General features: G+C 36.0%; 4 protein-coding genes across 4 annotated transcripts; 2 read left to right on the top strand and 2 right to left on the bottom strand.

Annotated features, from left to right (window-relative positions):
• Positions 1 to 2,276: 2,276 nt before the first annotated feature.
• Positions 2,277 to 3,142, bottom strand: LOC107584634 (eukaryotic translation initiation factor 2-alpha kinase 1-like). Its single transcript, XM_016271344.1, has 4 exons — positions 3,043 to 3,142; positions 2,764 to 2,883; positions 2,443 to 2,565; positions 2,277 to 2,367 (listed from the first exon to the last, which is right to left on the bottom strand). The coding sequence occupies exons 1-4, from the start codon at positions 3,126 to 3,128 to the stop codon at positions 2,277 to 2,279; spliced, it is 420 nt and encodes a 139-aa protein (XP_016126830.1). The 5' UTR covers positions 3,129 to 3,142.
• Positions 3,143 to 3,515: 373 nt separating this feature from the next.
• Positions 3,516 to 5,427, top strand: LOC107584558 (complexin-4-like). Its single transcript, XM_016271232.1, has 2 exons — positions 3,516 to 3,630; positions 4,568 to 5,427. Exons 1-2 carry the CDS (start codon positions 3,544 to 3,546, stop codon positions 4,793 to 4,795), a joined length of 315 nt encoding a protein of 104 aa, XP_016126718.1. The 5' UTR covers positions 3,516 to 3,543; the 3' UTR covers positions 4,796 to 5,427.
• A 2,485-nt stretch (positions 5,428 to 7,912) lies between these two features.
• LOC107584557 (retinal homeobox protein Rx3) lies at positions 7,913 to 10,859 on the top strand. Its single transcript, XM_016271231.1, has 3 exons — positions 7,913 to 8,265; positions 8,707 to 8,933; positions 10,264 to 10,859. Exons 1-3 carry the CDS (start codon positions 8,031 to 8,033, stop codon positions 10,696 to 10,698), a joined length of 897 nt encoding a protein of 298 aa, XP_016126717.1. The 5' UTR covers positions 7,913 to 8,030; the 3' UTR covers positions 10,699 to 10,859.
• Positions 10,860 to 13,158: 2,299 nt separating this feature from the next.
• LOC107584633 (gastrin-releasing peptide-like) lies at positions 13,159 to 22,048 on the bottom strand. The gene is given in 5 exon segments (XM_016271343.1): positions 13,159 to 13,348; positions 14,009 to 14,066; positions 14,069 to 14,284; positions 18,739 to 18,898; positions 22,019 to 22,048. Coding segments are annotated over 5 exon segments (522 nt in total). The 3' UTR covers positions 13,159 to 13,290.
• Positions 22,049 to 22,897: the final 849 nt, after the last annotated feature.

Genomic DNA, 22,897 nt, shown 5'->3' with positions numbered 1-22,897 from the left:
TTTACTTAATGTCCTAATGATTTTTGGCATAAAAGAAAAATCAATAATTTTGTATTTTTGGCTATTGCTACAAATATATCCCAGCGACTTAAGACTGGTTTTGAGTTCCAGGGTCACGTATATAGTTTTTATTTTATTGCATTTTATATTTTTCTGTGTTTCTCTGTAGTAAAAGAACAAATGCAATTTTGAAAAACAGGCTGAGTAGTTTATAATGGGCTAAAATTGTTTTTGGAAATTTTTCCAAAGCTTCAAAAACTAGCTTTTATTTAATTTAATAATTTTTTTTTTTTATGTGATGCTATCAAAACATTGTTTGTATGAGCATCCTGACCAGCCTGCAGTCAATTGCTAGATGTTTAATAGCGTATTTGCTTTAGGTGTGTCAAATAAAAAGTTAATGTTCATAGTGCTACAATAACTAATCCTCAAATCCTTTGTTAAATCTTTTAGTTTGCTTAAGGATTTTTTTTAAATGTGCTATATTTATGACCCATTACACACAGGAAGTTGCCACTGTTATGATCTGAATGACTGTTTGGATGCTACAGGCCGCCGGTGTCCTCGTTACTAGCATCCATTTGTGACATTAGAGTATTGCGCTGGGAATCCTGGGATATGCCGATGATTCTTAGCACTGATAATCCACAAGCCGTTCCGTCCCTCTTTCTCTCTTCGCTCTGGCTTGATTGCGTACTCTCGCTCTCTCCCCCACCCCCTCTTCTCTCTTTTCAGGGGATTACACAGAGAGATGTCATGTACGTTTAGCACATCTGTCACTCCATCCCAGCATGCTGTGCGTTCAACCCAGCACGAGCTCACTGGCCCTAACAGGAGATGCAGTTGTGAACCATTTCAAATGGTCTCCTCTACATTTTAATTACCTAGTTACTTAAGGACACTTTAGGTGCAATTATTCTTAGTGCTTTAAATGATGGTCAGGTTTGGGGTTTTTTTGTGCATTTGTGTCTGTGACTCATTTCATTGCACTTCCTGTATGAATAGTAGTTGCGCCCTTTCAAGGCAACCATATTGTCACTTGAGGTCAATTTTAAGAACTTTGTCCACAACAATTCCCTCTTTAAATGACCTTCCCTTCAGGAATAATAGTTTTCAGCATATTTATGTTTCCAATAGGCCAACAATATAAATGAACAGTTATGGGACTGTGGGGACACAATGATATCCTTATTGCTGTCTTCACCTTGGACAGGCATTGTCAGCTTCAGTTTTGACTGTGTCAGAGCTTTAAATGGGAGATAATCGTCTCACAAAATGAGAGTTTTGTTGGACAATATGAATTGACCTGAGGTACTTGTTAACTGCGAATAATAAAATAAGACCTTTCAGTAATTACATTGAGGTTTTGTTTTGTTTCTTAAAAAGGGTCATGGGAGTTCGTAGGTACACCACCTTAGACTGGTTTAGGTACGATTAGACAATCAAAGTGTCAGAACTGTAAAGGGAGATAATCACCTCACTAAGCGAGAGCACAAAATAGTTTTTAAGAGCTCCAAAATTAATTGACCTGAGGTACTTGTCATCTGTGAATAAAAAAAAAAGTATGCTCATATGCTAATTGACCATTTTAATGCCTGAAGTGAGCCAATTCAGTGCAAAAGCTAATAAGCTGTGGACCACCTGAAGACTAGCTTGGACAGTCTGGAAAACCGGCTAGAACACTTGAAGACCAGTTTGATCAGGTTAGGAGACCATCTGTTTTAAACCAGTTTAGACCAGCAATCCATGGTGAGTTTGTTCAGGAGTGATGTTCTTTTCAGGTAATACTTTTGCAACATCATGTTTCATAATCATTATCTGTCTACTTTGAATCTTCTCTGCGGACAACTACTGGAAACTGCCGGATCTCCTGGAAGTTTGCAATTTTTTCAATTGAGAATAAATAAGCTTTCCATTGATGTATGGTTTGTTAGGATAGGACAATATTTAGCCGAGATACAACTATTTGAAAATCTGGAATCTGAGGGTGCAAAAAAAAAATCTAAATATTGAGAAAATCGTCTTTAAATTTATCCAAATGAAGTTCTTAGCAATGCATATTAGTAATCAAAAATTAAGTTTTGATATATTTACAGTAGGAAATTTACAAAATATATTTATGGAACATGATCTTTAATTAATGTCCTAATGATTTTTGGCATAAAAGAAAAATCGATAATTTTGACCCATACAATGTATTTTTGGCTATTGCTTCAAATATACCCCAGTGACTTAAGACTGGTTTTGTGCTCCAGGGTCACATATGGTGTATGAAATCATCCCTTCTCATCATCATCATCATCATCATCCCTCTCTTCACAGCTGTATCTCTCAAAGATCCCTACATCCGATGAAGAACCTGGTGTACTGAACATAAAATGCATAAACGTGACTTTTGAGAAGCACTGAATGTTTCATCAAAAGTGCTGGAGACTTGCTTACTTGGACACTTGGTTTGTTTCTTGGTTTGACGTCCAGTTGTCAGAACCTGGCCAGCATGTGATGTACCGTACTATGTTTGGGTGATCTAGTCGGGCCAGTGCCTTCACCTCAGAATCAGCGTTCCTGTTTTAAATCAAAGAATGAATAAAAATAAATAAATTAAAAGTAATGAATTAATAAATAAAGAAATACATAAAATAAATAAGGAATGAATGAACAAATAAACACAATAAATAAACAAACTAATGAATAAATTAAATCAATAAAAATAATGAATGAATGAATATATAAATTAATTAATTATGACTTGTATAAACTTACCCGTTTAAGATAACTCTCTTTACAGCGTAGATCTTGTCATCATATATGTGTTTTACTTTATAAACGCAGCCATAGCTTCCTTGACCAAGTTTTGCGATCACATCAAAACTATCAGACAATCTATAGATGATGCAAACATCAAAAAGCAATATACAGCAGAAAATCATTATGCATTATCCTATAACAAAACATTAATTTAAACCATTTCTCTGTTATATCTGAATTAATTAAACTAGATACTTCTGGTGGACACAAACCTGTCAGGTTCAATATGCTTACCCTGAAATGAAGTCACTGGGATCACCTTTCATCTCTCTGATCAGCTCTGAGGCGTCTGGTCTCTCTTCAGGACTGGGACTCAGCATTCGATCTATGAGCTTGTGCTATTTCAACAGCCGTGCAAAATGAGACAGCATGTTAGATAACGGTTGTCTTCGAGTAAGTGAACATAGCAAGCTAATATTCAAAATAACGTCTCGGTTACGTATGGTAACCCTCGTTCCCTGAAGGAGGGAACGGAGACGTCACGTCGGATGACCGACGAATTGGGATTTCGCTTAGAGAGACCAATCCACTTAGATTGTAAACTAAACGAGCCAATGCACAATGGCATGCGATTATTGCATCCTATGTTTTTTACATGAAAATCACAAGATTTGTATCCACTATACTACATGGAATTTTTTATTTATTTATTTTTATTTGTTTAAAGCTAGATTAATGCACTGTATTTGTCTTAGCATGTAATAAAGTGTCGTCAAAACATTTCTGATCCACAGAATGGAAAGAGATGCAGACTTCTTGCACAAGAAAGCAGAGAGGGCCACTCTGAGGGTTTGTCTACGAGAAAAATACAGACTTCCTAAAGTAAGAGCCATTTTGCTACTCCCTCCCTTCTCAAATTCAAAAAGAATACATTTAATAAGGAAATGTTCGTCAGTTGGCAACTGACATTAACTTTTTTTTCTTTAAGATTAGGGCTATAATTTATATACACTACCATTCAAATTTGGGGTCAGTACATTTTTTTATATTTTTTAAAAGTCTCCTATGCTCACAGAGCCTGCATATACATTTTTTTTAACTGTAATTGAATACATTTTATATTAATATTTTATTATAAAATAAATATTTGTATAATATATAATACATATGTATTAAATAATATGTATGTATGTAATAAATAATAAATATTTATTATATATAATATTTTACAATAATTTATCATTTAAAACGTCTATTTACTTTAAAATGTTATTTATTCCTGTGATGACAAAGCCGACGAATAGCAGCCATTATTCCAGTCTTTAGTGTCACATGATCCTTCAGAAATCATTCTAATATTAAAATAATTAGCATTCCCAATTTGCTGTGGCTCCCACACACGCACATATACACAAATGCAGTTTCTCCCATACGGATGCTTTGTTTGGCTCTGAGTTCTTGGCACTCCCGATAAATCAGCTAACTAGATTAAAAGAGTGAACTGAGGTCTGTGCAAGCCTCCAAGCATATTGGTTTTCCTTAACAACTGCTCGCCTTTGTACAGCTTCATTCTCTCTCTTAAATCCTTATTGTAATGCAATAATGCAAAAGACTAACATACGGATAGTAGAGTCTAAAATTATTGTGCATAACAGTGTACAGATCCACCCCAAATTCATTGGCTGAGGCTGAGCCAATGTAAGGCTGGTCGGGATGTTCAATGTAACTCTGCAATGCACCACTGGTCCACATTGTTTTTAGCATTTATACATTAGTGGAACTGTGTTTGAAAGTAACATGGTGTGTATTTACCTCTCAGAGTGAGCAGGACGATAACATGATCCAGATAGCAGGAGATGACGTGGATGTTCCCGAGGAGCTGCTGAAGATGGTGGATGAGGATGCCACGGAGGAGGAGGAGAAGGACTCCATCCTGGGGCAGATGCAGAACTTACAGAACATGGACATGGATCAGATCAAAGAGAAAGCCAGTGCTACACTGACAGAGATCAAGTCCAAGGCTGAGGAGAAGTGCTCTGTCATGTAGTGGTTTTTAACACATTCACACATTTCTACAAACCAGGTCAGGTTTTTGATGCAGTTTTGATACAAAAACCAGGTCAGGTTTTTGAAACACAGTTTTGAAAAACTTTTTGTTTTTGACATGTCTTCAAATGAAATTTCACGTGAAAGCATGTCAAAAGAAGTCACCCAAGCTTTTAGTTCCCAAACGCTGCAAGATCTGGCTCTAGATCAGCTTCTCTTGCTTGGCTCCCAGTTATGCTGCAGGACTTTTTCTTTTGTTTGTGTTGTTTGAATAACTGATGTTGTAGTCTATTCCCTCCTTTTCCTTTTTTTTTTAAATTACCTGTCATATTATAATATGCAATATTACCTGTAAATATATCTAACAAACATCTAACTTGAACCTGAGGCGGAGAATCTGTTTAAATCCCCCTCCTGCTTTTTTGCACAAGGGATGAGATGAATGTGATGCTGTTATTTCTTCTTCTTCTTGACAGCAGACCATCTAGCATTGACATATATGATATTGTAATGCTCATTAGGAATCTTTAGTCATATGTATTAAGTTTTTATGTGAGGTAAATAGGGATGAATAGGATTGATGTCTCATGTGTAAACAGATTAAACACATGAATAAAACAGTGGATTGAAAAACTGTGAGTCTGTCATGCATTTGAGATCAAAATAAGTACATGTCTGTGAGATTTTCTGGGCCATGAAATCTTACTGTGTCAATGTTTTATGCCATGTATCTTTATATTTACATGAAAACAACTAAATCCGGTAAAAAGGGTCTGAAAAACATGGTTTGTTTAGCAACTCGCATGAAAAGTTGTTACCACATGACAGGAGAAAATAAATATGAAATTAATCTAAGTTCATGTTTATTGAAAAAGAAAGGCTTTGGACTTTTAAAGATTCCCTGCTAATAGGATTGTCAAGTCTGAGACAAGTTAAACGCCTTCACTAGACATGGTAACATTGTAATGCTGTGTCTTCACATTATGTGACCTCATTTTAGGTCAAGGTCATTTTATTTATATAGCATTTTAAAACAACATTAACTCTGACCAAGGTGCTTCACAATAACACAATAAAAAAAATGTGTTTGTTTGTTTAATTTGAATTGTATTTTCATTTTTTGTCACGCCAATAACAGTAAAATAACCACAAACCAAACAGCTATCATTTTAAAAAGTACTAAAATGTGTACTTGTATTCATATACTTTCCTGTAGTTGCATATTGAAATTCGCAGTGATTGGTAATTAGAAAACAAGGCGATATATAAAAAGTACAAGAAGATTTGAAGGAACGAATGATTGAATTTTTACTCAACACATTCAAAACATCTATTAGCTTATATCTTGCCATGTGTTTTTGTTTTTCGTGTGTGTGCGCGCGCGCATGTGTGTATCTTTGAATAAATCTCGAAATACCAACATTATCTGTTGTAATTAGGGAAAAGCCAAACAGTTGAAAGGATTTGTGCTGTTTTGGACAGAGGGGGGAACGTGTGTAATCCCCTCAAACCAGCGTGTGTCCTGCGGATTAGCAGACTGCTGTCAATCTTGAATTACTCGTATCCATTCAATATTGAGGAAGTTTGCAAATTCTTCCAATTAACTGCACCTCAATTGTAGGCTAGCTCTCAGGGGTCGCGTGCTTGCTGCTTGAGATCGCGTTTTGTTCATGTAACAAAATCCCCTAATGACCGAAAGCACTCCACGCTCGAAGTGTAGGGCTAAAGTAGTTCTTGGTGGTGTTTTATCGTTTTAGAGTTGTAATTAGTTAGTTAGGCTGCTTTAATGTTTCACCACCAAAACTCAGGATCATTTCATTCTACCGATACCAATTTAGCAGTTTTATAGTCTAAGAACGATATTCCGGACAATTTTCAAAAGGAATTGCAAATTGTATTTTCAATTGCGTTTTCCATATGTGGACGCATAAATTGTGACATAACGCAATTGCAAATCCTGCATTACCGTTTGCATTTTCGCATTTTTGCAATTCCTTTTGAAAATTGTCGGGAATATCGTTCCATACCTAAACATAGCCTATTCTGTTCGTTAAGTTGTCCTTGTCGTTCACAAACAGACTTTGAATAACATTTTATATTCTCATTAGAAATTATATATAGACTAAGCTTTGTTTTTACTTTATTTGATATTTTATTTATTTTTATATCGGCTAGCAAGACTATAATTTTGTGTTAGGCTACAACATTTAAAATGGTAACCATTGTAAATCGCGGAGTGTTGGGCTAACACATTTTGTTTGAATGTCTGTAACTCGGGGTTTATTTATTTTATTTTATTATTATTCTATTTTATTTAATCTTTCCTCTGTGTGTTTCAAACGTTGATGTAATATTTCCGTATTTAGCTGCAACAAATTAGTTGAAAAATCTACAACCTAATGTGTGTAAAATTATTTCAAGTATAAAGAGTAGGCCTACTATTTCATTTTAAACATTTTGTTAATTATAGAAATAGGCCTAACGTGTGTCGGTCACTCTCACAAACGTTACGTGGCAAATAGCTATGCCATTATATATATATATATTATCCTTTAAGCTATATTTCCAAACGGAGACATTCAGCTTTTACTGTCACCTCAGAAGAGAGTGATATGACCAATTTCGTTATTTCACCATGATAAACTAACATGGAACCTCCTTCAAATAGTGTCAGAAAAAGCTTTCTGTCATTTGTTGTATGTCATTTATTTTTAAGACAATAGTGTACAATACAAGTAACTATTTCGGCGCGAGTGTACTACAGAACATTTTACAAGCTGGCATTTTTAATGGCATTTTGCGCGTGCAGAGATCTTGATCTGTTTCGGCCCCAAAGATGTAATCCCAGCCCCAGTTCCTCTTATTTCTACAGGCCATCCTGATCAAGACATCTGGAGTGGGAAAAGATGATTTAAGATTTATGTAAGGCGGTTTATAAAGCTGCCATTATGCCCACAAGGATCTCTGGGAGGAGTTAAATGCTCAGGGACAATACTACATCAATCTGACGTTTCTTGACGTGTCGAAGGGGATGTCACTCACACAATAGAGTCCCGGTCGAGGGGGGTCCATATAAGGCCCCTGGGGGCCACTGCATCCTCAGTGTGTGCAGGTCCACTACTGGAGAAAGTTGCTTCTGCTGGGACAGCCTGGATTATTGGAAATAGAGTGTCTTGCATAGGAAATAGGCTAGAAATCCTTAGTACTTTCTTTTTTTTCCTGAAACAAAACGTTCGATGAGGCTTGTTGGATCCCAATCCCAAGATATGGAAGAGCGTCTCTCCCCATCCGCGCGCTTGCTTCGCAGTCCTGGATCCCAAACGAGGATCCACAGCATTGAATCCATTTTGGGATTTAAAGGAGAGAATATCTTCCACACGGCTTTTTCTTGTGGATCTGGGAAGCCGGTCAAAGACGCTGAGCTTTTGTCTTCCCCCCAAAAGGACTCCAATAACTCCCAAAACTTTGAAGGTGAGTTAACAGCTTCGCAAAGTGACATTTGTCTGCTTTTAAAACTAGACGTTTCGGCAGCACTTTATACTAAATTAAATGTTTTAAGTCATGAATACATTTCTACAAGTGCATAATAGACATTTAAATCTTGATATATTAGGCTATATGCAATCTGAAAAGTTTAGGCTATTGAAAAGTTTTAAGAGTTTTTAGTTTTTTTATTGTAAATGGAAAAAAGGTTATTTTTAAAGAAAGGAAAAGACAGGGAAAAAGTGTTAAATTATATACATTTTATTTGGAAAAAGTCAAAAATATAGGCTAATTAAATAAATATGACGATGTTAAAAGTTTTAAAACTTTTTAGTGGTTTATGTGAAGTTTAAAAAAAAAAGACAGATAATTTTAATACGTGAACTTTCATTTTAATATGAACACGTCACGCCTTCTCTTCTTCTACAGGTGTCTGTAGATCCTCCGTCATGGTCAGTCCGGATCTGCCGGATGCGGATGCTGGTAAATTATCGGATGATGAAAATCATAAGAAAAAGCACCGGCGGAACCGGACCACGTTCACAACCTTTCAGCTGCACGAGCTCGAGAGAGCGTTTGAGAAGTCGCATTATCCTGACGTGTACAGCAGAGAGGAGCTCGCGCTCAAGGTCAGCCTGCCAGAAGTTCGAGTGCAGGTGAGCACAGGGTAGACCACACACATGATCCGTGTATTTGAGAATAAGAAGGACACATGCTAGCAATAGGATCACTTCATTTAATAGATCACTGTAAAATTAAAGGTTTTGAACATAGTCATCCCTTCCGTTTGCAATGTTGCTCAAAAATATTTCAAGCACAATTTCAAGGCAAAAAATCATATATTCGTTTTTATATATAATAATCAAATAGAATAAACTAAAACAAACTGCAATGTATTGAAGCAACTGGGTATTTTTTCTTTAAAAAAATTATATGAAAACTTTAGAAATATTGTAAGTAAATCTGAAAAATAAATAATCATGTATTACATTCATTAAAAGTAAAACTTGACAAATATCGATGGTAAGAGATTTCACATCAGACTGTTTTTCTTGTGTAGTACCAAAGAAAATGTGGCCTCCTTCTTAAGTTTTATTAGGATATAATATTCTGATTTAAAATATTCTAAAGTCATTTTAGTGACAGCTAATAAAAATGTGGCTAATTTGTTTTCAAATATCTGAACCTTATGTGTAGCAAATTAAGTTCTGTCAGGACCACTATCGTCAAAATGATAGATACTTAGCATAAAGTTTGGTTTGGCGGTATGGGTCTGTTCTGGGCAAAACACCTCCCTGCCCATCCATGCAGCCTCTTATGAATGAGCAGGGAGAGCAGCAATAATAACCCCTCTAGGGTTAATAGAACAGAACAAGGCAGATATCATTAATGTACTTAATGATATTTAAGTGTAACACTTGATTCAAGATAAAGGAGTCTGATTAGCAAGGGATATCAGAAAGCCAAGTCCTGACTGTGGCAAAAGGTGGAGCTGGGGATGGAGGAGGGTAATTTGCTACGGAGCAAGCTGAAAAGCTGCTGAATAATACTGAATAGACCTTATATAGGAATGCCGCGATAGGTGTCGTATTCCTATAGGTAGATGTGATCAGCTGAGAATCAGCTGATGCAAGCTTGACTCACGTGACCTGCCAGAACTAACGCTAACGCTTAATATCTGGGACATAAATAACTGGCAAAAATAATTTATAATATTGTAATATATAATATAACTAATATGTTAAATAAATAATATAAATAGAATACTATTTAATCATAAACATATATCAACTTTTTTGCAAGTGTTGAAATGTTTTGCAAACTAATAAAATTTGAATTATTTATTTATTCTGGCAAATGTTTTTGAAAGGTTTTTTGCAAAACATCAACATTAGATCTGTATTTTCTATATCTTCCGTCACAGTTGGACTTTTAAACGTGTTACTCTTGCATTCTAAACCAAATCCTTCTTATGTCAAATGTCAGGTGTGGTTCCAAAACCGCCGTGCAAAGTGGCGACGTCAGGAGAAACTGGAGGTGAGCTCCATCAAGCTGCAGGAGTCCTCCATGCTGTCCATCCCAAGATCGGGGCCGCTGTCTCTGGGTAGCGGTCTGCCGTTAGAGCCCTGGCTTACTGGACCGATCACCTCCTCCAGCTCTCCCCTGCAGTCCCTGCCCAGCTTCATCACCCCTCAGCAGGGAGTACCAGCCAGCTACACCCCTCCACAGTTTCTCAGCTCAACTACACTCAACCACCCTCTGCCCCATATAGGGGCGGTGTGCCCCCCTCCACCAGCGTATCAGTGCTCAGGCTTTATGGATACATTTTCACTAGAAGAGGCAGACCCACGAAACACAAGTATCGCCTCGCTAAGAATGAAAGCGAAGGAACACATCCAGTATATAGTGAAGACGTGGTAAACTGAGGATGATGCTGGACTGAGATACTCAGAGACTTGTTTGCATCTCCATTAACTTTCTAAATCAGACTCTGTTTGAAAAGAAGTGGTTTTCACATCTGTGTATGGTTCAGAAACCTCCCAGAGTTGTTCATTATGGATGACAAGCTTTGTAAAACAAATTTACTGTACATTACTGTCATTTTTGGAATTTTTTTAAAATCATGTGTTCATTTAATAAAGCTTCCTTGCTAATTCAAACACGCAACTGGACCTAATTCTACCCTTTTTTTAATAATAAAAAAAAACAAACATTTTAAGCATTCAAAGAGAGAAATAAAAAAAACGCATTATATAAACTTCCATTAAGATATCATATATTTTATATAATCCCAAAGGTTTTGTTGTTGCTGCAGTTTATATATATAAATATAAAAGATGATCCGGTTCCCACAGGCCATCATCAGACTGTCATGTACTGTGAGTTCGCACAGCGGAAGATGCGTCAGTGTGGCGCCATCTAGTGGTTGCATTTGGAACATTATTCTCCCTCCATACTGTAACAATGGACCTGTGTCTTTACAATCTATATTTAAATTTTGTGGTATATTTTTAGGTTTCTGTGGGTGTTTCTATATAGAAATATGATCTCACCATCACTAAACCAAACTAAATCTGGAGTTATTATAAATCAGGAATGCTAAACATTTTCAAAGCCAAATTAAATATATGTCCTTGGGCTAAAATACAATGTAAGCCTTTTCTTTTTCATTTATACTGTGTAAACAAAATAGGTGTGATATTATAAATATTTTTTATATACTTCTATAAAGATTTATTTATTTTGTATTTACATACAATGTAATGTAAGGCGTGTAAACCATTGTTTAAAATCCTTCAGGAGATTGCATATCATCAGCTTAGCTAAATTCTTTCATATAGTTGTTTGCATTAGCAGTTGGAACCTGTACACCTTTATCAAACCCGTCAGCTCACGTCTTTATGAACACACGACCCTCACCAAATCCGCCGTTTGCCATTTATGCAGTAACTTTATCAATGATGCAATTAGATTCATCTGTGACAAATGAGGAAAGCAAACATCAGAAAGGAAACTGTGTGAAGATGAGCTTAACCAAATGAAAGTGGCTTCAGTTGACATCTTTCATTGTTAGAAACATCAGTGTGAATAATTGGAGCCATTATTGTGCACAGACAGCTGAGAGCAGCGAGACAGCTAGACCGTCAACAATTTCCTGCCAGTTGTCACAGGTCGTGATTTAGTTATTCAGATGGTCATTAGTGTGCGGTGAAGAGTTTTCCTGTCACCTGCCTGCCTCTGTTAAGTGACTGCTTGACTAATAAGCAGGTGATGGCCAGCCACCTCAAAAGATCGATCATAACCTGTAACAAATTGCTTTTGGAATGAGACTGGGTCTTTAAACTCTCACACTAAATGTACAAGCGCATTCAGCTCAGCACAGTCTTTATTTAATTGTGATGCATGGACCATAAAGAATTCATATGTTAATGTGAAAGGGATAGAATTAAAATTTGCTGAAAATGTATTCACCCTCAGGTCATCTGAGATGTAGATGAGATTGTTTCTTCATCAGAACAGATTTGGAGAAATTGATCGTTACATCACTTGCTCACCAATGGATCCTCTGCAGTGAATGGGTGCCGTCAGAATGAGAGTCCAAACAACTGATAAAAACATCACAATAATCCACATGACTCCAGTCCATTAATGAATGCCTTGTGAAGTGAAAAGCTGCGTGTTTGTAAGAAACAAATCCATTACTAAGGCAATTTATCTTTAAACTGTTGCTTCCAGACAAAATATGAGTCCGTATTCCATAATAATGCTTCCTTCATTATTCCTCTTACATCAAAGCCCCCTAACTTATTTGTTTAGAACTGTTTTCACTTGTAACCGGTGCTTGATCCGTGCATATTTCTCCCCTGATTCAGACGAGATGATTTTGTTTCTAACAAACACGCAGCTTTTCACAAGATCTTAACTGATGGACTGGAGTCGTGTGGATTAATTGTGGATTATTGTGATGTTTTTATCAGCTGTTTGGACTCTCATTCTGACGGCACCCATCCACTGCAGAGGATTCATTGGTGAGCAAGTGATATAATGATAAATTTCTCCAAATATGTCCCGATGATGAAACAAACTCATCTACATTTGTCATACTTGCATGACCTGAGTAAATTTTCAGCAAATTTTCATTTTTGGGTGAACTATTCCTTTAATAGTCTTTTTCTAGCTACGACATTTTTAAACGATGCAAGCGAGCACACTTGTTGTTTTTATAAACCGCAGATAGCCCAACAAGTTAAAGTTTATTAAATATTAATCAACTGAACTGTGACTACAATGGTTACTATGGTGCCAGTTATCAAGGAGATGAATTCAATTATAAAACAATACCATAAAAAATACAGAATAATGACAGTCAGTTTATGCGCGTTTCTTTGTAGAGATATTGACATAAAAAAAATATAACATGCTTATTTATATGTTGTTGAATAAAGAGATTTGTATTCAATCAAGCCAGTTGTCAAGTGAACTTCAAACCACAGTCTTTTGTCCAGTTGGTCTTCAGCTTTCGTTGTCATCCTGCATTAATAAAACCTGCAACAAGACGTCCTCAGCCTGCATATGAAACATAAAAAAAGAGAAATATTATTATATAAGAATCAAAGGAAATTTACCTTAAATAAAACATGCATATCATCATTAGCTTAATTTTTTTTAACTAAAACTAGTACAGTTAACTAAAACTAAAACCATGAAAAGATTGTATTACTTTAAATAAATGTAACTTTAATTTAAAGAAAATAAAATGATAAAAACTTAAACTTATTTCAGCTAGTGGCCAAAGCCACATTTTTATTTAGTTTAATTTGATGTACTAAAATAAATAAAACAGAAATACAAATTTAAAACTATATAGACTTTTTTTTTTAATAACAAAAACACACAAAAAAGACTAAAACTTTAAAAATGAAATAATAAAATATAAAAATAAAAACAAATTCAAAATGTTAATAAAAAATTATAACAGCATTTTAATGCCACTAAAACAACACTGGTTACAAAAGGATTATCTGTGTCTTATTTGTAAATTTTCTGGTCAAAAGTGATTCTTTATTTGCCCAACTATGTTTTATTTTTTGTTTGTTATACACATTGCAGAATAGTTTTGTGATTAAAAAATAGATCAGAACCACCTATATGCACTTTAAATGCATCTTGCATGCATTTTTGCATTAACATAATGATCATGTTCAGGATTTCTTTCCTGTTTCTTATCAGTTTGACTTGTCTGTCTCTCTCATGAACTTCCTCCCACTGACGTCTCTCTTCCAGCATGCGAGTAGTTTATGAGCGTCGATCTCCTCTGTGCCCTCCAGCATGCTCTTCGGTGCCATCCGTCCTCTCACGAGCGTATGCAAGAGTGACAGCAGCAGATGTTTGTTGTATCTTTCCAGCTGCTGATCCTGATCTAGAGTCGTCATAGAGGTCTCAGCATTGCCTTCTGGATCCTCAGGTCTGACCTGCTCATCTGCACTTTTCTTGCCCATTAAGTGCCCTAAAACACATATAGATCATTATAGACTGAGCATTGCTCTGATTTGAAGTAAAATTAATGCATTTAAAACAAATATAACCTGCTGATCCTGATCAGAGTCGTCATAGAGGTCTCAGCATTGCCTTCTGGATCCTCAGGTCTGACCTGCTCATCTGCACTTTTCTTGCCCATTAAGTGCCCTAAAACACATATAGATCATTATAGACTGAGCATTGCTCTGATTTGAAGTAAAATTAATGCATTTAAAACAAATATAAATTAAGCTTTAGCGTTAGTTCTGGCAGGTCACGTGAGTCAAGCTTGCATCAGCTGATCACATCTACCTATAGGAATACGACACCTATCGCGGCATTCCTATATAAGCTGTATTCAGTATTATTCAGCAGCTTTTCAGCTTGCTTCGGAGCAAATTACCCTCCTCCATCCCCAGCTCCACCTTTTGCCACAGTCAGGACTTAGCTTTCTGATATTCCTTGCTAATCAGACTCCTTTATCTTGAATAAAGTGTTACACTTAAATATCATTGAGTACATTAATGATATCTGCCTTGTTCTGTTCTGTTAACCCTGGGGGGGTTATTATTGTTGCTCTCCCTGCTCATTCATGACAGGCTGCATGGATGGGCAGGGAGGTTTTTTGCCCAGAACAGAACCATACCGCCAAACCAAACTTTATGCTAAGTATCTATCATTCTGACGATAGTGGTCCTGACAGAAGTTGCATAAGTTGCATAAGTTGCACCCGGGCCCCCCGCGGTGGTACAGCGGCCGTGCAATTATAAAATTATATAAATGGATGCAATTATAGCATGCCAATGTGCATTGGCTCATGTAGTTTACACTCAAAGTAGATTGGTTTCTCGAAACGACATCCCAAAGAAAGAAACAAAAAGAAAAAGAAAGAAATACATTTTATCACTCAAAAGTTTGGGTCACTAGGATTTTTTATTTATTTTTTTAAGTTAAATTAATGCCTCTTTAGCAAGGATGCATTACATTTATCAAAGTGAAAGTAAATACATTTATTATGTTACAAAATATTTCAAATACATGGTTTTCTTTCTATTCATCAAAGAATCCTGAAAAAAAGTATCATGGTTTCCACAAAAATATGAAGCAGCACAACTGTTTTTATCATTGATAATAATAATACAAAAAAAAATAATTTGAGCAGCAAATCAGCATATTAGAATGATTTCTGAAGGATCATGTGACACTGAAGACTGGAGTAATTATGCTGAAAATTCAGCTTTGCATCACAGCAATAAATTGCATTTTAACATATTTTCAGATACACAACAGCTACTTTGAATTCTAATAATATTTCACAATATTACAATATTAGGGTTTTTGCTCAAATTTAAATGATAGTATTGACATATTATGATGATTATTTGTCATGTACTGTATAATGCAAATCCCAATGGTTCTTAAAACAGGCTTAATTGTTTCTATGCAAAATATATATTTTTTAAATTTTGCATTGAAATGTGACATGATGTGACATTTACCCTAAAACTGATGCTGCAAACTCTTATAAACACTATACTGTCACAGTAATGTATTAGACACAGTGCTTAATACTTTACAAACACTTCATCAGAAGATGCGTTATGATAAGACCTCAACATGTTTAAACTGGAGGAAGTGTCCATTTAACTTTACCGATGTTAAATTTTCTGTAATGGCCTTAGAGATTAACTTATTTTCTCTGTCTGTTTTTCTCAGGAGAGGAGTGTGAGTTGTCATGCAGGGACAGTAACAATGATGTGGTCATTCTGCCGAACAACATGACTGCCAGCAGCATTATGAGACATCACTGGATGAACCCTCCCAAAGTCAAGGTTTGTGTTTTTCAGTCTCAGTGTTTTAGCTTGCTGGCAGGGAATGTTGCACCGGGACGCCACGTCCTGAGTGTGACTCAAAGTTTGAGTTGACACTCCTCGGACAGCAGATATTGGATTGTGCCTGATGATTCATCAGTGTCATTAATCAGTGTCTAGGCTCAGGACTTTAGGGTCAGTGAGAAACTCAGTCTAAGAATAATTCGCCTCTAAAATACCAGTTATTATATCCAAATTCACCATGTTCAGCACCTTTTCATGCAGTTATAATGATGCATATGAAAATAGATGAGAAAAGTGATAATTTAACCATTTTTAATGAGCAACATAAGGGGATTCATTACAGTGACCACAAGTGCAGGACTGTTCACATCAAGATAGAATGATAATTACAAAACTGCATCCACTAAGGCTGGGCAATAAAAAGATCATATTGAGATTGCGATAAAATTTATGTCAATAATGGTGATAAGCTCTTGTCATTTTTTCATCTATGATGAAAATGCAACCCTAAGTGTTCTAACTGTTAGTCTAAATGCATTTAGGACAAATAGCATTTAAATGATCATTTTGCTACCATTTCTGCTGTAACGTTTATTATTATTTATTAGCTCTAAAAAGGGGAATATTTATGACGAATTATAACTGGTTATGATTCATAATAAATATTTAGATTATATCTTCGAATTAACTGTAGCAGAATCAATATTACAATTATTTGATCTGTCCGTCCACCGAGCAGACAATATAATCATTTATCAATTCAAGGAATATTTATTTTCTGCCCACGGAGCAATAAACTGTCCTTCTTTGTACAGTGCTAGCAGTAATTCTTAGCAAAATGTAGCGAGGGTTCAAACATTCATTGACTTGGAACTGTGAACAGTAAACAGAGACAATTCGTTGTGAATATAAGAGATTTAATAAAATGAAACTATATCTAACATATAACTAACTAAAACATATATACACAGAATGAAACAAAGTAAGGAAAAGATAAAGAATAGGAAAAGAATGGCGGTATTTCACATCACTTAACCACAACCATGGAAAATCATCAAAGAATCCAAAAATCACCTTAAAAGGGACTGAAATTTAAACACGCATCTAAATAATTTGAAGCGGTTACTTGCATTGGTTTCGATTGCTGAAAAAGAGTCCGGATGCGGTAGATAACGGAGCTCTTTTGATGAGTTCGTGAGGAGTCAGCTGGAAGTTTTTACTTCTGGTTCCTCTGAAGAAGAAGTCCACAGCGACTAACGTTACTTGAAAGTAAAAACTGCCGGAAAATAAAACTCAAGAGGAAGGTCTTGAGAGTCCTGAAAGGTGTTGTCTCAAACGAAGAAGAAGTTTTCTGAGCAAAGTTATTTTGGGCTGAACAGAACCATACCGCCAAACCAAACTTTATGCTAAGTATCTATCATTTTGACGATAGTGGTCCTGACAGAACTGAGGTTAGGATAGCCTATGGAGAGCATCTCCACACTTAAATAAGACTTCATGTGCAGGTTGCAAACAAAGTCAAAACAATGCAATCGATGTATAATACAACCTAATCAAGAAAAAAAAATATTTATATATATTAGCTATTTAAACAAATATTGAATCTAGTCTGGTATTAATGTGCAAACAAAATGCAATTTGAGTCAAAATAATACATAATTCCTTCTATTCACCATGTCACAATTCACTTTATGAGGAATTGTTTAATACAGCACTAGCTCCATTGAACTCGATCTCAAATCTCAATCGCTAAAATCAAAAGAAAGTATCATATTTGACCTTTATTAACAAATTCTTCACGCAAACACACAAAAAGGCAGTTGCATGCTATTTTCATCCAGTTAAAGCACGGCTGTTAGTCTGTTCATTTCACCCCATGGATCCTCTTTCCCTCTTCAGACTCAAAGCTTAAGTGACACTTGAGAATTCTGCAATCACTCCAGATACATGCTTAATGAATGTACTAAACAAATTACCACTAGTACATTTAATCAAGTGATTTATATCTGGTGTTATTGATTTCATTTACTGTATACTCTTAAATCTTTTATTTAATGGTTCAGCAACAAACCCTCTGTTTGTCCAGTCCCGTGGTTCTCAGGAGATCAAAAGTTCTAGATGTTACATTTCAGGTTCTTTAGATCAGCATATTAATTTATAAACTGTTTTTTTTTTTTCATGTATGGTATAGGCACACACCAATTTAAATTGGATATTTTATCATTTTATTTAATTTGATTTTTTAAATATTTTTATTACTGCCTGTTCATATACATATCATACGTATTCTTTATATAATATGTCGAAAAATACATTTCATTTGTCAACAAGTATTGTTGTTGCACATTTGACTTAAATTGTCAACCCTCATTAAGCATTTTAAGCGTTTTTATACAGTTTTCTATTTAAAAAATGAATGTAAATGCAGAGTATGCAGAGTCTTGAGTGTAAAAGAAAATATGCAGGATAAAATAAAAAAAATAATATAAATTTAAATACTTTAAGTACTCTCCTCCAAAAGAATACGTGTAGGCTATACGTGTATATTTATAAGTGTAAGACCCAAAATATTTTTAAGTGGTCAATTAAAAATATGATTTTAACTCACCAACAGCCCAGTGATTTCCACGAGGATAAACTTTTCCAATTGGTTGTGCGTCTGATTCATAAACATCACAGAGCACAATAACCAGAATGATGGAAACGACTGATCTGTATCTCCATACAAGGCACATAACGCTCAGGCAAGACTCGAGTCCCTTCAGCTTCTTTGATCAGTACAGAGGCCCATGAAATGCTGCATATGGATAATCACTTCATCTTTATACTCCCGTGACGAGACGACGACCACTTAGAAAGTGAAAGAAAATGACATGCACTATTGAGAGAAATTGTCGTGCCAGTGTCTGGATGACTCGTGTGGGATGGGATGCTGAAAGTTGAATGGCCCCCCTCCCAGGGGTTCTGCGTCAGTATCTTGGTGGGTTAGGCTCCTTGACATAAAAACAGAATGTCATGTTGAGCTAACCTGTCATTATCTCAGCCACGGGCTATTGTGTTTCCCAAGACAGATTCAATGTGAAATGTCATCAGTTTTTCATTAGATGCGGGGTAAAAATAGCTTGTAAATGGCTTCTTATTGTTTTCTCGTGCAGTTTGTGTAATATACCCCAATTGCTTTATGGCATAGGAAAATAAAGACAGACAGAGGTCTCATTCTGGTCTTACTGACCTGCTAAATAATGCTCCAAACCCCTTTAAAACCAGACAAAAAATATTTTATTTTATTATATAGCAGGGAAATGTATAATAAAGTTTCTGGTAATGGAGACTGATGGGATAAATCGTGTCAACATATCTCCAGTTACAAATCTATTTATATTATATTATAATACAAAGACATTATAGGCTATATACATAAATACAGTGGTTGGTTCTCCAGACATTTTTTTTCTTCTTTTTCATTTTTATTTATTTTTTATTTCATGACCATTTCTGTGAAACCATAGCATGCTATATTCATTATATATATGTAATTCCTGAAATTAATCACAGGATGACTTGCACCACTAGATGGAACTATTTGGTATCATTTGAAGGTTGTTGCCATAGACTGTATGGTTGTTGCACAAACTCTGGGATCAGTTGAGCAGAGGACATGTCAATATAGAAGGACAGAAACTTAAGTATGACGCTTTAACGTATAATAATAAAAGCCCAGTCACAGTTGAATGATTTATAATAATTTCATCATGTAAAAATACAAATGCATTTATTTGCAATACTGCATAAATTGCTGGATTCTGTATAGGCTGGATTCAGAATGACATTAAAAATGCAATTGTAAATCACGATATTACTTTAAGAGTATTGCCGCAGGCCCAGTAAACAACCTGAGTAACCTACCTTTTTTTCAGATCAGATTAAATATGAAAAGGTCAGAAATGAAAAGATGTCAACACAACTCTTCCCTAAAAGACATCCAGGTCAGGTTTCCGTTCATTCTGTCAAAGTTTTAGGCTACTACTGTAAATGATGCTTATATTTGGACTAAAAATGACTAATTGTTTTGTTGTTTTTTTTAATGTAAATGTCACCGCGTGATTGTGTCCACAAATGTGGTATTCACAATTATTTAGGCATGTTAATAATGTGCTTAGATTGTTTAGGTTACTAGAGACTCCTGTTTATCAACCAGCACATAGCTTGCTGATGTGTGCAGCAAAGACTTCTGGGAAACAAGTTTGGTCTATGAGGAGCTGAACTGGGTGGCTGCCAGTGTTGCCAACTTAGCAATTTTGTTGCTGAATTTAGCAACTTTTCAGACTACCCTAGCAACTTTTTTCTTCCAAAAGCACCTAGCAACAAATTTAGCTATTTTTTAAATTTTATTTGCCAGCTTTTAGCAACTTTTGATAAGTGACTCAAACGATAAAAAGGCACTGGCTGCCACTCACATAGCCTACTAAGTAGGCTATACGTAAACGCATGATGTTAAGAAACATGTAAACAGATGAATATTACAATAAAAATCTGGTTTAATAGGAGCATGTTTAAATATCAATTCCGACCATGAAGATTATAAGGAGCGAATAGGCATCACCGCGGTGATTCATGGGTAAGTGTGGCTCAAAACCAACAATCCACAAACTTTCCATGGGAATGGTCAATAATGTTCCATCATTTGGCCATAATACGTAAGAACGCAAATGTATTGTACGGACTTGTTTTGAAAAAGTGATCAATGATGTTTGATATCAAATCATATACCAACCGAAGATTTTCTTTTCCAAGAGCGGTGTATGAATCGTTCTAATGAGTCGGATCTTTTCAATGAATCAGTTGACTCGGTGGTTTTTCACGGATCAGACTGAATGAATGATTCACGAACCAGTGGTTCAAAAGAACCGAGAACAAAACTTTCGGACATGTCCGATTCGCAGTGATTCGGTTTAAATGGAATGAATTTTATGTATCGTTGTATTACTCAGCTATATTCTAATTCTATTTGTTCTATGCTAATAATAAAAGTAGCTTAGATTTATTAGTGTCTCTTTATATAGGCTAAAGATTCCTAACAAGCCACCGATGGATAGTAAGTAGGGTATGACCAATGAGGCGAAAAATACGTGTAAAAAAATCACTTCAGTTGCCAAACAACATAACATTTCTAAATAAATAAAGGTAATCTGATTACAGCTTGATGCACACATTTACAACAGAGTTGGCTTTAACATTTCAATAAAACGTCCATAACTTTTCAGCCTAGAATTCGAACATTTAAGTTTTGAACATTTTTTTTGAACATTTAAATCATGGCTGCAGCCAAATGCACCAGGACACATATAAATAAATAAAACTTTATAAAAATGTAATAAACATCACTTAGTGACTACACAGAACGTCCGAGCATGTCATATGCCACGCCGGAAGCACGTATGATGCAGTGGCGTCGTGACGTAAAAGATTCATTGAATCATTTTTAGAAACGAACTGTTCAAAAAAAACGAATCGTTGAATCATGCCACTGTGATAATCGCAAGGGTTTTTGGGATTGACAGTAAAAAAAAAAAAAAAATCATCTCACGATATTCAAGCAGTGAAGCACAAAATACATGGTTATATGACGCAAATGTTCGTTTCATACCGAAACCTTTTACAAATGTAAGGGCAATCTTTGAGAGAACATTTAGAAAATGAAAGAAGAAAAGCAACTGTTCACAATTGTTCTGTTAATAAGAGCGAATAAATACTCCGCGCTTTGCGAGAACTCCGTGGTGGTGTCATAGAACGTTTTGAAACTCGAATGTAACAATAATGTTGCAGCTGGCAGTATTATGGCACGACATAAGGAATCAATAGGACTCGGGTCATGTGACTGCGCTTACATCTCGGGGGGTGGGCAGCAGCCTCTCCATGTCTTACTGCCGTATTCGGCAGGGATATGGTAGGGGCATAACATTTCATCATAATATGGTAGGGGCATAACATTTGCGTCACACACTTGAGGTATTCGGCCAATCATAACGCACTGGATAGCTGGCCAATCACAGCACACCTCGCTTTTCACTCCGATGAGCTTTGTAAAAATTGACGCGTTTCAGAAAGGTGGGGCATAGAGGAGAAACAATAATGCACAGTATGTGGAAAATAATGTGTTTTTTGAACCTTAAACCGCATAAACACATTTCATTACACCAAATACACTAAATAATGTTTTTTTTTAGCAACATCATATGACCCCTTTAAGAAAACAACACCATCACTGCATTGAATGCTTACTGTAATGTAGCTAAAGCTGTTGTTGGCTTCAAAGAGGTTCTTACCTTAAAAAATGCTACAAATATGCCTGAGCCTATTGGATTGAATGTTTCTCTATGCACCTGCATGAAAAAACAACACGCATACATGATTTGACTGCAGGTTAGCCAATGCCATCATGGGCCTTTGTTCTTCCTGCTCGCAGTCTCTCTGCAAACATCATTCCAGAAGATTCCCTTCTCCCCTTACACCCCTCCTTCCAGTCCCGTCTCATATTCCTTCTTTTTTTTTGCTCCACCTCTCTTTTCTGCCTTGTTCCTCTCTCTCTGTCTCTCCTCGAATCTGCTTGTCTTCTTTGGCTGCAGCAGCTGGTTGCAGTCTTGAGCCAGAGTCTCATCTCCGAGTCCCCCTCCCCCCCCACGAGTGCACACAAAGACAAAAGGCCAGGGCTGCTTGTCGGAACACTGCCCCCTTCCTCCCTGCGCTGCCGTGTGCATCTGCAGCGG

Source organism: Sinocyclocheilus grahami, unplaced genomic scaffold (assembly GCF_001515645.1).
Source record: "Sinocyclocheilus grahami isolate Dianchi unplaced genomic scaffold, SAMN03320097.WGS_v1.1 scaffold61.1, whole genome shotgun sequence".
NCBI lineage: Eukaryota > Metazoa > Chordata > Actinopteri > Cypriniformes > Cyprinidae > Sinocyclocheilus > Sinocyclocheilus grahami.
The sequence above is the reverse complement of the archived record's forward strand: the minus strand, read 5'-3'. Positions and strand labels throughout refer to the sequence as shown.